The 17,106-nt window shown below is 32.4% G+C and overlaps 2 protein-coding genes across 2 annotated transcripts; both read right to left on the bottom strand.

Annotated features, from left to right (window-relative positions):
* Window positions 1-75: 75 nt before the first annotated feature.
* On the bottom strand, window positions 76-2,222 carry LOC116133117 (light-harvesting complex-like protein 3 isotype 1, chloroplastic). The gene is made up of 3 exons (XM_031418795.1): window positions 1,753-2,222; window positions 452-589; window positions 76-353 (listed from the first exon to the last, which is right to left on the bottom strand). Exons 1-3 carry the CDS (start codon window positions 2,111-2,113, stop codon window positions 103-105), a joined length of 750 nt encoding a protein of 249 aa, XP_031274655.1. The 5' UTR covers window positions 2,114-2,222; the 3' UTR covers window positions 76-102.
* Window positions 2,223-9,354: 7,132 nt separating this feature from the next.
* Window positions 9,355-10,030, bottom strand: LOC116133014. Its single transcript, XM_031418689.1, has 3 exons — window positions 9,628-10,030; window positions 9,475-9,517; window positions 9,355-9,373 (listed from the first exon to the last, which is right to left on the bottom strand). The coding sequence occupies exons 1-3, from the start codon at window positions 10,028-10,030 to the stop codon at window positions 9,355-9,357; spliced, it is 465 nt and encodes a 154-aa protein (XP_031274549.1).
* Window positions 10,031-17,106: the final 7,076 nt, after the last annotated feature.

Below are 17,106 nucleotides of genomic sequence, written 5' to 3'. Positions count from 1 at the left end.
CGTGAGAGATAGCAACTCAAAAGTCTTTATCATTCACTAGCTTAGATAAATTACAGCAATACTAATTGAGAACAAATACTCGAATTATAAACTGCAATCTGACTACTCCTTTTTGGTACCTCCGGAAGTCTCATCCTGCCAGGTTGCTTGCCATTGTTTGTCATAAAAGGTTGTCTCATCTAGAAGCTTTTTCAGAGTTTCAATATCCTCGTTCTTTCTGATTAGAAGCACCCCAACAACGGCAACAAATAATAGAGTCTTGCAAAAGAAGTTGCCCATTTGGTCGACCAAACCTACCCCGGTCAAGCTGTCAACTAGATAAGCCATGAAGAATCCTATCATTGCTGCACGGCCTGTGCCACGCTCAAAAGACAGAATTAGTAGGATTAGCATGTTACAACAAAGTACCATTGTAATTTACATGAAAAAAGGAGGTATAGATTGAACAAACCATTAAGAAGTTCAGCTTCGGGTAGATGGAACCTCTTCATCCATGCCCACCAAGGTATAATTGAGGTGTCAAAAACAACAGGGTCATCATTACTGGATGATTCTGGATTATCCTCAAGCCACTTTCTTCTCCTAACTTCTGAAAAAGATTATCCATGGAGGGGAATTAGAAACCAAGTAATCCCTGAACAATCAGGAAACACATTAAGTTAATTATTAAGAATGATATTTAAATTTTAACAAAATGTCGCCCTTAAAGGAAAAAAAAAAATGAATGATGTACGAAATCATATAAATTTGTAGCTAAATAGCACACCATAAGGTGCTTGATAGATGTATTTTCCTATCACTCACGGAAAAGGTTGAATAAATTAAATGGGCAATAGAACATCTGATGCAAAATGCAACATTTAATTGAATTAAGTGGAGAAAAGGAATATTATATGAATTGGTTGTGAGTTTAGGACTCATGAACTCCCAAGAAAATGAAATCAATCAAATATTAGGTAACATAACATTTGAAAACATATCTATTTTGTGAAACAGAGTGCAGAATAATTAATTGCAGAAAGGGCAAAAGCTTATGAACATATAAATCTGTAATGATATGTGAAGCGATATAAAATCATATCAGATGCAACAGAACACACAAAGATAAATTACAGTTCTTCAGGGCACTTCAATGCCCACACTGCAATCAAAAGACAAAACATGAGCAGTAGATATCCCAATGTTGTGGTTTGAGGACATTTAATCAATCATGAATTTAAAATACCATATACATGTAAATTAGGGATCTCGAGTCAGATGACCAATGATCGCAAACTTGGAATATGAAACTGTCTGGTTAGCATCCATAATCCGCTTATCACCAGCATCGAAGTGGCTGGACATTGGATGTAATTTGGCACTATGTTTAAAACTTTTCAATCCATAATCTTCTTACAGTTCTCTTATAATGTTACTATTGAATACATATAACATTTGATGCCACGGTAAGTAATCAAACAACCAGTAAGCTGCCGGTCTAAATATCCAACCTAGATTGAGTTAGAAGAAAAAGAGAAGAAATCAATATCCCTAACTGAGCTAAGTATAAATTAAGCTTATAAAGAGTTCAGATTTTGTATTTTGAGGACTTGAGTAACCAAAATTTCCAAGATTCAACTCTCTAGTAAGCCTAAAAAAAAATTCCAACAAATTATAACAAACACTAACCTTTGACTAGAAAAAGTGACTGTAAAAAACATATATAAAACACCCATAAACCAGGAACAACAATAAGCAGAAAAAAAACCTAACCAGCATCAATAACAGCATCCCAATTGGTCTGCCCATCTTTTTGAAACTGCTTTAAATCCCAAGTTCCGTTAATCCATTTGGGGTCCCCGAACTTGGTCAAAACCATCACTTCTTCGGGCTCCACAGCTCCATTGGACCCCACGGAGCCCTCTGGAGCTTCGGGGACCTTTGGTTCCTCCACGGTGGCAGCCGGGGCTGAGACTCCAGCTCCATTGTCAGCTGCTGAGGCCCTGAAAGTGAAGAAAGATGGTCTTGTGGAAGTTAGTGAAAGAGTGGGTTTGTGGGTAAAGAAGAAATGAGTTTTGGGGAGAAGAGTAGATGGAGGAGAAGAGAGGGAAAGGAGAGCGATGGATATGGACATGGTGACTTTTGATAGCGAGGCTGAGCCAAAGAGTTTCTCAGAACATGGTGGTAAGCTATCTAGTATCTACAGCCTTACAAACTCTTAACAGTGGTTGGGAGTTCGGATTTTGTACTTTTATGACAATGTAACAATTGTGACTAAAAAATATTTTTTTATTATCAAGCCTAAAGGAATAAAGGATAGATGTATAGTAAAATCCAGGGATGAAATTGTTACTTTCAAAACTATCGGAACAAAAAATTTTGTCAAACCTCATAAAAGTGAAAGTGCGTTATTCCACCGGCTTATAAGAACACTANGGCTGGTTGGACTCTATTTGGGTGATTAAGGGGTCTGGTGCTGGGTCAGGGTTGTTGAATAGGCCTTTTGTCTGGACTATTGAGGTGGGCTGGTTGTATGGGCAGGCTGTGCAGATGCATGGGCCGCCCTTTGGGTTATGCAGAGTTCCTTTTTTGGGTTATATGACCTTGTATAGATTTTTTTGTTTTTTGCTATGGCCTGTTTTTTTATTGGGCCTTTATGTAGAGGATTATACATCCTTTTGGTCTTGGGCCTTTTATTTATTAGCATCTCCTTGGACTTGTCCAAGGTAAAAAGCATACAGAAGAGTTCTCTCTCCTTTCCTTGTATTTTTTATTCTTTTTATAATATAATTACCCGGTTTACCAAAAAAAAATAGCAAATGGAATTAGGGATGGGACAATTTTTTACAGGTAGAAAAGTAGTGCTCGACTCAAAAAACGGTTGGGTGCTCTTCCAAAACGAGTATACATCTTCAATCCGTTTACGAACAGTATCATTGGATTGACCGCCTTGCTTCCTTTTAATTCCACCAAAGCAACATTCTCTTCCACTCCAGATTCTCCACATTGCTTGGTGTTTGTAATCAGTCCAATTTCTTACGAAACGTTTTGTATTAACTTATGTAAGCCTGGAGAGCCACAATGGACGGAGTTTAAGTATAATGGAACTTATGGACAGTGTGTTAACTATGTAGAATTTTTGAATGGAGTGTTCTACTGTTCTTTCTATAAGAGTTATACAGGTGCCTTCAACGCTGCAACTGAAGAGTGGAATGTGTTTGCATATGCTCCTCCTGACAAAGGCCTTTTATGTCATAATTACTTTATTGATTGTGATTGAGAACTCTTGATGACACAGTATGTTTATGAATCATGGCGCGTATTAAGGTGTGATCGTTCACTGTGGAATTGGGTTCAAGTTGAAAGCTTGGAGAATAGATCGTTGTTCCTGAGTGAATATGCATCTATGTGCATTCCAGTTGCTAGAGAATTCGCAAATACAATATATTTGCAACATCCAGATCTACCAGATTATTCGCCATTTCAATATCAGTCAGGGCAAAGAGAATGGCAACACGCACAAGGAATTCTAGATACAAAGATCAGAAAGTTGATGAAATTCTGGATTCAACCTCCTAAACCAAGATGAACTACATTAATCTCTAATGTCATGCAATGATTTATTCTGCTTTTTGGAATTTTTGTGTTTTTTTGGTAGTTCTCATATGTTTTATTAATTTTATCGGCAGGCAGCTGGCTATATTCTTTAGAAATTGGCACCAAACCCCCTAGCTTTGTACATTCGTTGCCATTGATTACTTCCTCAATCCTCTATGATCCACAGCTAAAGACAAGCATCAACTTCAGAAACATTAATAAATCAATAAATGAAACAATCAGGAGAAATTGATCAGTGAAATAAATTAAACACAATACATAAAAATATATAAAACTTAATTAAAAATGTTGATTTATTTTCCTTATTCTTTGATTTATTTCAGGAAATTATTATCAATTTATTTGTTACCTTTCTCTTATCTTATCATCTTTATCAGCTACAAAAATACTTTTGAATATTATTTCTTCAATCACCTTCCTTTAGGATTTTTCTTCCTTTTTTTATTTTATTTATTCCATATCAATAACTCTTCAATTAATAGAAAAGTGAGTGTATGATACTATGAAGATATCATCTAAGAAGTATAACAAATTAATATATTCTTGTTGCGAAATTACGTACAATTGAGTGATCTGATTGATCTTGACGAAGCACGTGATTAATTAAAATCAGCAAGTATAAATAAGAAAAATGATGTAAAAAAGAATTTTTAAAGTGGTTCGACAAGTTAACTTTAGATTAACCTATATTCATTGTTATCTTATTAATGTTTTGAGTACAAAAATAAGCATAATTTCTCTCGGTTTTTTTCCTACTTTACAAATTTTTGATGGGTGGTTTATATAACACCCATTTACATGATAGAATTCAAGTAAGATTCAAATTCGTAGAATTAACAAGTTGTATGATCTTTTACTATCTTAGTTGGAATCCAAGTTAATCTAAATATTTTCCTTCCAAAACTAGCTAATCTAAATATTTTCTTGCCTAATAGAGAATTATCCTCTCCGGATTTCCCGCACAACATATATAAATGTCATATAGAAATTAAATTTAACTATGATTAATATTATTAATAGCAAATATATAGTAGATATAAAAAAATTATCTAATGTAAAGATATCAATAATATGATTTTCTTTTTCTTTTTTGGAGTTCTCCTACTGGCCATAATCATACAGCAAAAGGAAGTTAAGTCCAAGTAGGAGTTAGATAAATAAGCAATCTTCCTGATCGACACAATTAGCTATATTCATTACTACCATTTTTTTTTTTTTTTTCTTTTAATGGGTTAGAACTATCCTTAATAAATCAAGAACGTCTTTAAGCAGAAAATTATTCTCTTGAAGTGTCTTAGAACGTTATAAGACATTTAAAAAACATCTGATTTTAATCTTTTCACAATATAAATAATTAATTTAATATTTAACATGACAAATATTAAATTTATTAAGTCTATAAAATGTTGGTATTAATAAAAATTTCAAGGAAAATTCTTTTCAATATAAACTAGAAGACTTTTTTATGAAACTGTCTACAAAAAATTATTAAAGACATGTTTAGTAAAAGTCTTCTTTCAAAACGTCTTTTTTATTTAATTTTGAAGAGATAAATCTAACTCAACCTTCACTGCAACCAGCATTTTTTTTTTTATTTGGGTTTGCGATGACAGGCAGCGCCAGGCGAATTCATGGTCCAATCTTCCCGATGATATCATAATTTTTATCGTAAATCATCTTTGTTTTGTCGATCACAAACGCTTCCGGGCGGTGTGCAAGAATTGGCGAAGAGCTGCAAATAATACATGTGAATATGCAGATAAATTGCCATGGATTATGGCCTATGATTTATCTTCTTGTTTCCTATACGATCTTTACCATAACAACTTACACAGTTTGTAGTGGTGAAATTTTTACGCGTAGAAAACTAGGGCTTGACTCAAAAAATAGTTGGTGCTTTTCACAGAGACATATATCCTCAATGTTTCTTCAATCCTTTACAAATATATCATTAAATTGCGTAATTACGGATATTGACCTCCTTCTCTTCCTTCTAATTCCATCAAAAGCAACATTCTCTACCACCCCAGATTCTCCACATTGCTGCTTGGTATTTTGTAATCTATCTAATTTCTTACGAAATATTTTGTATCAACTATATAAGCCTGGAGAAGCACAATGAATTGAATTTAAGCATCATGGCACTTGTAGAAAGTGTATTAGCGATGTAGAATTTTCGGATGGAAGTTCTACTGTAATTTCTATAATAATTATATAGGTGCCTTCAAGCTGCAACAAATGAGTGAATGCGTTTCCATGTTCTCCTCCTGCTGGTGAAGACCTTTTCTATTATAATTACCCGATTGATTTTGATGGAGAAACTCTTGATGACACTGTTTTTTTTTTTTTTTTTATCGGCGTTCTCCTATTCCATTTCGATACTATCCATACATCAAGCGGAAGTCAAGTCCTAGTGGAGTTCTAGTCTTGTGACGTAACCTTTGGTGCAAAAGTTTTTTTTTTTTTTTTTAATTAGATTTTTGCATCACTACAACAATTGACCTTACAATTTTTTATATATAACATTTTAACTTTTTATAACACATTTTATATTAATGGTAACTCTTTTTTTTTTAAATGTTATTAAAATATATTTACAGTAAAATTTTTAAAGTGTTACAATAACCTAATAATATAGTAGTTTTTTTTTATAATGTTACCATATAATCAAAATACAATAATATTTTAAAAATGTTATCATAAACCCAATTATTGACAGGGAAAAAAAATATCAATCCCACCAACCTGAAATGGGGTTGATTTTGTCTCAATTTTTATTGTTTAGGGGTCAAATATTATATTATTTGGGGTTTATTTTGTCACTTTTTATTCATGTAGGGATCAAAATGAATTTTTTTACAAATAGTATAGAAGGAAGATGGAAGGTTGTGCAAAGCCAAAAACGCCAATCCATCTTCATCCATTTTCTGACAACCATCCAGCTTCCACCTTCGGCGACATTTTCCTTCTCCAAGTTGGCTGACCATCATCACCAAGACTTTCCTAGATTCCAATGACTGTTCATCTAACCACTTTTCTCCTTTTTCGGCAACTTCTATACATCCTAGGGGCCAGTCCATACTCGCTAAGGTCAGATCCACCTTCCCCAAGCTTGGTTGACTCCAAATCTTGCAGGAAAAAGCCATTTCACCATCATGACTCTTCACGTTCTCAGTGTGATTTCACTCACTCTTTTGTGTCTTTTCATCTCCCAAGTCACATATTTGGACTCCTCGTGACTTGGTCTACCTCTCACAAAGTTTTGGAGCTTTTTTGTCTCCAGCTACCATCACCGTCACCAGCGACTGTGCAACTTCTAGCATCTGTTGGTCTTCTTTCCACCACAAATCAGTCCATCTTGCTGCCAATTACTCATTTCCACCATAATCAACCCCATTTCATCTTCAAAGAGTAAGAATTCAATGTTTTTTGAATATATGTTTACATCAAATTGTTAATTTAACTTTAAGATTACTATGTTGAGTATATTGATACCCTTATATGGTCCAAAAATTTAACATCTTTTATGATAAATAGCATGTGCGGTTGGTAGTCAAAGTTTCATGTTTATGGTTTCTTGTATGAACCTTAATTTGGTAATTTGCTTACAGTATAACATATGTTCTGATTGAGAAGCCTGGATTGATGTTGTGTGTTTGTTTGGCAGCACATGAGCAAAAAATAGTTGCATTAAGATGAGGAAAAGAGAAGTTTTTTTTATTAAGGTTTGCGATTTGGGAGTAAGATTTTTGAAATGGTGTGCTATGATTACGTTATAGTTTATAGTGATTGTGATGCAGGGTAAGATTTTTGAAACGTGATTGTGATCATTGTTTATAATTGAAGGGACGAGGATAGATTTTAAAGTTTACATATTAGTTCTTTGTCTTGTTTATGATAAAAATGGAGATCTATGACTTTAATTACATATATGTTTAATTTTTGTTCCTCCAATTTGGTTTTGAGAAAGATGACGAAAAAGAACTAAAGTAAAAAGAAGTAAATATCATGTGCGGTTGATAGTGAAGTTTCATGTGTGAAGTTCGTAGTATGAACCTCATTTTGCTATTTTGCTTAGAGTTTGCATGATGTTATGATTGAGACAGCATGACTTGATATTTTGTGCTTGTTTGTCAACACATGAGAAAAAATAATTGCAATTCAATTATTGGCACCCTAAAACAAAGTAGATGAATTGGTTATTGTGTTGGTTATTTTTTTTTATTTTTTTTTTTAATCTCAACTCATGTTTCATTGTTATTCATATGCTCTTGCAATGTTTTCCTATAATTATTTATATATTGTTTGACTTTTGTTAATTGTGTAGACTAAGTAATGTGAAAACTAAAGGATTTTTTAACAGATAGTTTTTTTAGTTTTAGAATTCATCACAAACTTCATAAACATTATGAGCAACAAACATAATTTGTGCCTAACAAAAGGGAATTATATTCGAATTTGATGCATTGGTCATATCAGGACAAACATTTCACCAGTGTTATAATGATGATAAATAAGGATTGAGTGCATCTTAACATGTAAGAAAAAGATTAAAAGGCACGCCTTAGTGTATGAAGTAATAATTATTTTCCTTAACAAGGTTTTAAATTTTTTTTTTTTTTTTTTTTTTTTTTGGATAGAGCTACAGATGTATACATGCAGGGTGCATGAAACTTTGTCAAGTTGGCTAAAAAGAATGCAGGCTATCAAGAGAAACACTTGTTCCAAGTTGGCTTGATTGGAGAGGATCTAATGAAGTAGTAGCTAAAGGATGTTTTTCATCAGATGATCCAAAAGCACTTGTTCATTATGTTCATATTGGACCTAATGCTATGAGAGTTTGGATTGATATAGCCAAGGTACCTAATGCGTTTTTATGGAGGCCTGCATCCGAAATGGTTTCTGTTGAAGATGTTGTGGACCTAATGCTATGAGAGTTTGGATTGATATAGCCAAGGTAACTAATGCGTTTTTGTGGAGCTTGCATCCGAAATGGTTTCTGTTGAAGATGTTGTGGGAAGTACAATTGCTTGGCCTGTTGACAAAGTTGTCCTAGCTTTTGCAAAACAATTTTAGGTAATTTTTTTTTTCCATTATATTGTCTCTTTTAGGTTCATCTATTGTAACATATATTATAATGATATAATTTAGAGATAAGATTTGGAAATATGTAATATTGATATATCTTTTAAACTTGCATGGTGCCATTTTTTAGAACTAGTGATTGTAAAGTTGGAGATTTAAACATGTTATTTTCCTCTTTGTTTTGCATTAAATATTTGGGGTGTTTTTGTCTTCACCTTTTCTTGAATTTACAATATATGTGTTGTCATGTTTGCAGTGGCGGAGCTAGGATTTTTGCCTGGGGGGGCATCCACGGCTCCGTCATTGTTAACCAAACAACTAGTAAAAACTTTTAAAAAACCACCAAACCTTAAGCAAATTCTTGAGCCAATGTGTTGAAAATAACATTCAATTCACAAGGAAACACAAGAAAATTTTTACGTGAATAAACCTCTTCAATGTGAAGAGAGCAAAAAACCACGAGAACTTAAATCCAATATAACCAAAAGAGTTTACAATAAACACAATCCACCAAAAATATTCTACACAAATTTAGAGGTCAATCACAACTCTAACACAAGTAAAATACATTAAAGTTTACAAAGAGATGGATTAAAATCACCAGAGAAGCAGTCAAACTTCATGCTTATAACTCCAAATCCAGACGTTAATATCAAAACTCAACCGTCTAGATTAAAGATCCACACATCCTCTGCGTATTGACCAAAAAATAAAGTTAGAATAGTATATTTGAAAATTTTAAATATTTGAATATTGATTATTTGAAGATGAAAGCAAGTTAGAATGGAATACCTGAAGATCTTCAATTGAACACGATTTTCTGCTTTGATATATTCTGAAAGTGTTCAATGATATCTTCATTTTCAATTGTAGCAAAAACTTCTTTTTCAATGAAAACCACCAAGCAATTGTTCATCCACTCATCTCCCATTCGATTGCGCAAACTATTCTTCACAAAATTCATTGCAGAGAACACCCTTTCAACTATTACAGTAGCCACAGGCAAAACCAATGCTAATTTAATAAGCAAGAAAACTTTGTTGTAAGCAACATCCTTCTTAAACTTAACCATTTTTTTAGCAAGGTCAGCAATCCCTTTGACATGAGCGAAATTGGCATTAGTGCTAACATCCTCATAATAGTTTTCAAGTTGATCATCGAGCAACCAAATATCGTGTTGAGGAAAATCAGCAAGATAGAACTTTGCAAATTCAAGTAATCTATCTTTGTTAAATGCAACAAAAGAGTTACTTGGATCAAGAGATGTCATACATTGAAGCAACCTCATATTTACTTCATCAAAACGATTATTGAGTTCTTCTTGAATGTTATCCAAAATTGTATACATCAATTCCACCTTAAAATGATGTTTATTCGTAATTGGTGCAATCCCTCATTTTGTCCTTCAAAAGTTATCTTCCATATTCTCCAGGATTGGTATGTCATTATCTTTGCATAGATCAGAATCTTTTTTTAACAATATGTTAAAGCTAGTGTCTTCATTTCTCATTTTATGCAATCGACGCTATGAAATTTGTACAAATTGTATGGTATTAAGAAGATCCTGATCTTTTCTTTGTAATACTTGTGACAATTCATTTGTGATTCCTAATACTATTTTCATTAAGAATAACAAAAAAGCAAATTCAAAATTCTCCATGATTTGTAATAAACACCTTACTTGACTATTGTTTTGCCAATCGTCTCCTTCAATCTCAATCACCCTAAGCACATCAACAATAGAAGAAAATAAATTTATGACACTACGAATTGTCCCTATGTGTGGACCCCAACGTGTATCTCTTGGTCGTTTAATAGTGCATTCTTGATTCAAACCTCATCCCATATGAAGATCATCATTAGAAATTAAAGATATCAAATTTTGATACTGTTTATCACATAGAAGATCTCTGCGCTTGCAAGATGTCGTTATAGTGTTTGATAACATAGAAATAGATTGAAAAAATTCACCCAATGCTGAATGGTTACTTACAACTTTGACTAGCGCCAGTTGGAGTTGATAAGAGAAACAATGAATGTAGAAAGCTGATTTGTTTTCTTTCAATATCAAAGTCTTCAAACCATTGAACTCACCCCTCATATTGCTTGCTCCTGTTAGTGTATGCCCTAAGAACCAATCGTGCTGTCAGTTTCAAGACATTATATCTTGTAAATGTATTATGAATAAAAGAAAGTGTTCTTATTTCACATGTTGATTTTCTACTTTATTTATATTATATTATATTTAATATTGCATGTGAAATGTCTAGATGACACGGATCTTCAGAAGATCAAATCATCAAAGAATTCCCTACGCAAGTAATGTTAATTGGCAATAATATTACATAGTAGGTATGCTGAATGTCTCTATTGAATATCATGTGATGGTATTAGTGTGGGTGATTATAAGAGGTATGTCACTAAGGCATTAGCATGGACAAAAAGTTAGTGAACAATTTATCAAATACGACCGATTACGATGAATCACATGGATATGGTCAATGATGCATCATAGGATCGTGCTAGTGTACCACTGATCCTTACACCTGAGACATCGCGGTTGGATTCAACATAAGATGCATATGGTTCATATGGTGTATAAGCACGAAACTAGTAATGTCTTGTGTAATAAGTCGGTTTGGTCATATGTTATTCATGTGTGAGGACAAGTAATGGTCAAGATGGGATCCGTTAACCCAAAATAGTTCAATCTCGAGTTCCCAGACGAATGTCAATAAACATTGGAAAAGGGAAATCTCTGGCCAGAGTATAATGAATGTCAAATGAAAAGTAGTTTCATGTTGACGAGTTCCATTGTATCGATTGACAATTCAATTAAAGATTAAGTTAAATGTTTTGACATACCATGAACCATTCTTAATCGGGATTAGATAACGGAGGCATTTGACTACACGGTATGTACGATTAGAATAGGTTCATTGGAGTTTACACTTCATTGTGGTTTAGGGGTCATGGAACATTGCTAGACGTCTACCATAATCAGTGGGAGTTTCGATTATAAAGAATTATAATGAAACATATCAAAATCAAATATTTGGCCCATGGCTAGATCACAGTGAACCAAAATGGTCGCACATAAAACCAAGCTCAAGGAGAGAGAGTAGTACATATCATTAATCAGATTAATGATGTTCAGACGTAAACAGTTGCATCCAAATTAATGTATTGGTGAGAAATGATTATCCATGGATAGTGATGAGAATGCAAAATGTCATATTCACCCCTCTTAATGTCTAGTATTTTATACTTATTTTCTGCCTAAATATACTCATTATTATTCTATTTTGATTTAAGATGCAAATGGAGGCGTTAATTGCAAAACATAACTAATTAAGTGAATTCGGATAGTTTCGACATTGCTTCGTAATCTGGCATAACTCTCTCATCCAAGATCCGATTGAGATGATTCAAAATGATGTGGAATGCTAAGAAAGAGATATACAACTTTTATGTTTTGAGTTTGGAGAGATACTCACTGCATCAAGGTTGTAATCGAGCTTGAAGTTGATACACCTGCACTGTCGATGTTCTGGAACATTCCGCTTTGTCATGCAATTCAAATAGGCAGATTATTACAAGAAGTTTTGAAGACCTGTTGCACGCAAATTACAGCTGGAAACACCACTTTCCTATTTTGTATTAAGACTTTATTTTATTTTCAATTACTCAGATTAGGATAAAGGTTATTTTGGGATTTTAGAATATTTTTAGGAGATTTAGATTTAGTAGAATTAAAATTTGAATTGGATATGGAGACAGGGAGATGAGATTAGGGATAACACATAACACACACACCTCTCTTTCTCTCGTGTGGAATTCGTTTTTCTTGAGTTTTTCATAGCCATGAGCGGCTAAACTTTTATAACTTGGTCGAAGAAAACAAGACCTCGGAATCAATAAACTGTGAGATCAATCTGGTTTTTTCTTTAAGTGTTCAATTTATGTTTGAGTATTGAATGTTTTCTATGCTTATTTTCATGATTGTTGCATTTAATTACTAGGAGGCCTACTAGTTTATTAATTGTTGCAATCTACTGCTAAGTTAGATATCAAATCCGTAATTGTTTGATCCCTTTAACTTGTGAAGCAATTAGGGTTTAAGAATTTGTTGCGTTAGGAATTATTAAGTCTTAAGAAGAACATTTGACTGAATTAAATGCAACCGCTTGAGTTTGTGTTGTTTAGCTTCATCGATCTCTCTAGGTCTTAAGGCTGCCACTAGATTAAATCTTTAGCTCTTGTTTAGGGTTGTTTAGTAGTAAGGTTAATTAGATCGCTTATTTCTTAATTAATTACAACTAAGGAGAGATAGGAAAATAGTTCCAACGGTGAATATTCAAAGTATGAATTGATTTATTTTTGCATCGATGATCAGTTGTAAGATTCTGATGGCGGATGTTGACTTTGACCAAAGTTTGTTATTTTGATTGATTGATTAATTTGAATTGTTGTTTTCCTGAAATTGTTTCTGTTTTAACTCGAAACCCCCCAGCCTTGTTCACGTAACATTAAATTCGGCTAGATACTCTCCGTGGGAATGATCCTAACTCACACTACTACATGTGTTTTTTGTTTTAATTTTGGGTGCCTATGACAGCACGCCAGATAGCTAGCACTAACCAAGGGTAATAAGGATTTATTAAATATTATTATCGAATTGCATTCAATGATGGGGGCAAAAGTGCATTGGTTTTATTCTAAAGGGTTAGAATATTTAATGGAATTAAAATTTGGTTTAATTATGAATTAACCATAAAACCAAGGACTTGACATAAATGTTTATTCTCAAGTTAATTTTAAATTGTTTGAGGCCTTTCCAAAACAATTTAAAATTATACTTTGTGCCCATGGTAGATAAATTAAGTTTTATAACATTTTAATTGAATTGAATCAATTAAAGCAAAATCACTCTCTCATTTTCTCTCTCACTCTCTTGGCTCTCTCTTCCTTGACTTGTGTGGATCACATTTTGAGGTTCTTCAAGTTCACTTGAAAAACTAAGATTCCAAGAAAGAAGATTCAAGTGTTGAATAGCAAAGGAGTAGGTAATATTCCATCCTTACCTTGAAATTTTTTGGGTTTATGTGTTATGTTTGTGTTCTACCTTGCATCCATCATCTTGTTCATCCATGTTACACCATTTCCATGTCCAAAATGCATGAATCCCAATAGCTCCATCATAACCTTCCCCCCGTAAACTTGTCAAACTCAATCCATGCTTTATAAAAAATGCATCTATTGCAATTTTCAAAGACTTTGCAAAAGTATTCTTAACATGCACAACCCTGATAAAACGTTCAATAACACAACCTACTTTGTCCACATAGCGAAAAACAATAGTCATTTGTTTTTTCATTGCCACATCACAAGATTCACCAACTAGTAAAGAGAACGGTTGTTTATCTCTCAAAATTTTTGCAATAATTTTCTTGGTCATCAAATGAGCACAAACATTAGTTAATTCCCTCTGGATGTCGGGGGCCATCATTTGATGGTTTTTCGGAGCATTTTCCGGCACAACTTTTTTTATGTCATCATTATGATTGGATAGAAACTTCAATAGTTCTATAAAGGTACCTTGATTTTCAGATTCAACCGACTCGTCATGACCACAAAATGTCAATCCTTGATATAAAAGAAATCTAATGCAATCAATTAATGCATTCAAACGAATGCAATAGTCAAATTTGGCCTTTTTCGACATGCAAGCAAGATTTACATTGATGTGTTGCCTTTGGTTTATCAAATCAACACATTTGGCATGACATTGGTTATGAATACTAGAATGATCTCCAACATGTTTTTTCACTTTCGCTTTATCTTTCCAATTATTAAATCCTTTACTCACAAAACCTTCACCACCTACTTGGTCACCATAATCAGTTATGAAAAGATAACAATTCAAACAAAAGATACAATCTTTTGCCACACTATATTTCATCCAACTTGGACCTTCTTTGTACCACTCTGGTGTAAACCTACGCTTTTTGTCTCCAAAAAGAGTGAAAGGAAAGTTATGATCTTTAGGTTGGCAAGGACCCTTTAACAAGTATGCTCTTCGAACTTCCTCCTTTTGCTTGTCAGTACAACAAATCTTGTTAATTGGTATCCTCAATCCTAGATCAGTTTCAAGCTCATCTAAATTGAACATTCTGACCGAAGGTTGAGTTTCTTTTACATGGTGTTGTTGTCATTGATGTGGGGCTTCTTCTTCTAATAGGATTTTATTAACCTCAATATCAGTAGAGTTTTCATCAACAATTTTTGTTGGAATTTTCTTTAATCTCTTGAAATAATTGAATATCATAACTATCAAATAAAAAAAAAATAATAATATGATACATGTAAAGAAAGGCTGATGAAACTTTAATTAATAAAATTACAAAGACTGATTTATCACATTTTTAGATGTAATAATTAGATCTAATTAAAAGATTATTTTAGTAATTAATTAAGTATTTTATAGTGTTAATTTTCTTGAAATTTAAAAAGTTATATAATTTGCTAATCAATTTTCTGGCTTATTTAAATTATTGGCATAGATCAACTAGATTTAATTTAATTACTATTAGAGCATACTCAGCCAACTAATCACATTATAAAATAATAAAAATACCATTATTAATATATTAATAATTGGTGCAAATCAAGTTGCCTTTAATTATATAAAAATTTAATTTTATCAATGCAATTGTGAAAGTCATAAATTAATAATAATGTTTTCAATCAATTACAAAATTAAACAAATACAAAACAAACTCACAAGATTCATACATTTTTTCATCATAATAAAAAACCTCTAATAAACCAAACATGATTCAACCATAAAATAAACTAAATTAAAATAAATAATATACGTACCTAAAACTGATAAACCAGAAAATAGTCTTCAAAAGTTGTAACTTCAACCAACCAAGGAAGAAAGAGAAAGAAAGGCGCACTCACTAAATAAAATTAGGGATACAAAAGCTATGGAGATTGGCCACATATATAATATATTTATAATAATGAAACTGGTGGGCCAGCATAGCCACAATATTTATGATTGGTAGGCCTGGCATTGCTGCATTAACATATTATAGTAATTACTTTGATTGTGGGCCATATATATTTGTACCTTTTTTATATAAAAACAATTAATTATAAATATTTGCAATTTTTTTTTCAAAATCTGAGGCCTACCCTCAATGATGCTGGATCCGCCCTTGCATGTTTGAGAATATACATGAGAATTGAATATTTCTTTTGTATTAATGGTTTTGTAGGTTGTGAAAATGCAAGAGTACTTTTTTGGTAAAGCACAATTGGGAATGGGAGTTGGTATGCATGGTGGTTTTTGTTGTTAGAATTTTTTGAATGATTGGAAAGTATTAACTATTGTTCGTAGTTAAATTTTCAATCATCTAGGTATTAAATTTTATGGATGTAAAGGATGTTGGGTGCCTATTTATTAGGCCTATATGCAAACTTTTTGTATATAGAGGTTCACCATCAATGAAATGTTCTTTGAAAAATTAGTGTATCATTGTTTCTAATTTATATTATTAAAGTAAAAACTGTAACAGTTTTTATTTATGCCATAATAGATACATTGATAGCATTTTCAAAATGTTATGGAAAATAATTTTGTAACATTTACAAAATGCAATGAATACCTATCTACAACACTTTTTAAAAACTTTGGTATCACTTTTAACATATTATTAAGAACTCTTCTATCGCATTTTTAACAATGTTAAAAAAAACCAATCTATAACATTGTAAAAATGTTATAGATTTGTTATCTGTAACATTTTAATATTGTTACAAAAAACTACACTATAACAAGTTAATAATGTAAGGAAAAACTTATTCATAGCATTTATGTAGTGTAAACTAAAATCATTCGAAACTATAAATAAATGCTATAATATACTTAACAATAGCATTTTGTTACATTTATTTAAAGTTCATTTATAACTATCAATAAGTGCAACAATATAATTAGTAATAACATGCAAAAAGTGCTACCAATGTCTATTTTTTTAATAACATGGGCTATAACAACATGCTTTTAAATGATATCGTTTACCTACGGTAACACTTTTTGCATGTTACCGTAGGTCATTTTTGTTGCAATGCATCCAAGGAAATTCATGGTCCGATCTTCTAGATGATATCATAATTTTTATCGTTAACCATATTTGTTTTGTTGATCACATAGGCTTTGGGGTGGTATGCCAAAATGGACAAAGAGTAAGAGCTATGGCAAAGAGTTGCAAATGATAGTAATGTGAAATGTGCAAATTTGCCTTGGATTATGGGCTACAATACTTTTAGAATTCTGATATCACTGTTAGAATTTTGGTTTATGGTTGTATGAGGTGATTTAGGAAGTATTGTGGGATAGTTGTGTTATTTGTA

The sequence above is a fragment of the Pistacia vera genome, unplaced genomic scaffold (genome assembly GCF_008641045.1).
Source record: "Pistacia vera cultivar Batoury unplaced genomic scaffold, PisVer_v2 Contig265, whole genome shotgun sequence".
In the NCBI taxonomy this organism is placed as follows: Eukaryota; Viridiplantae; Streptophyta; class Magnoliopsida; order Sapindales; family Anacardiaceae; genus Pistacia; species Pistacia vera.
This window is presented reverse-complemented; position numbering and strand designations above follow the sequence as displayed.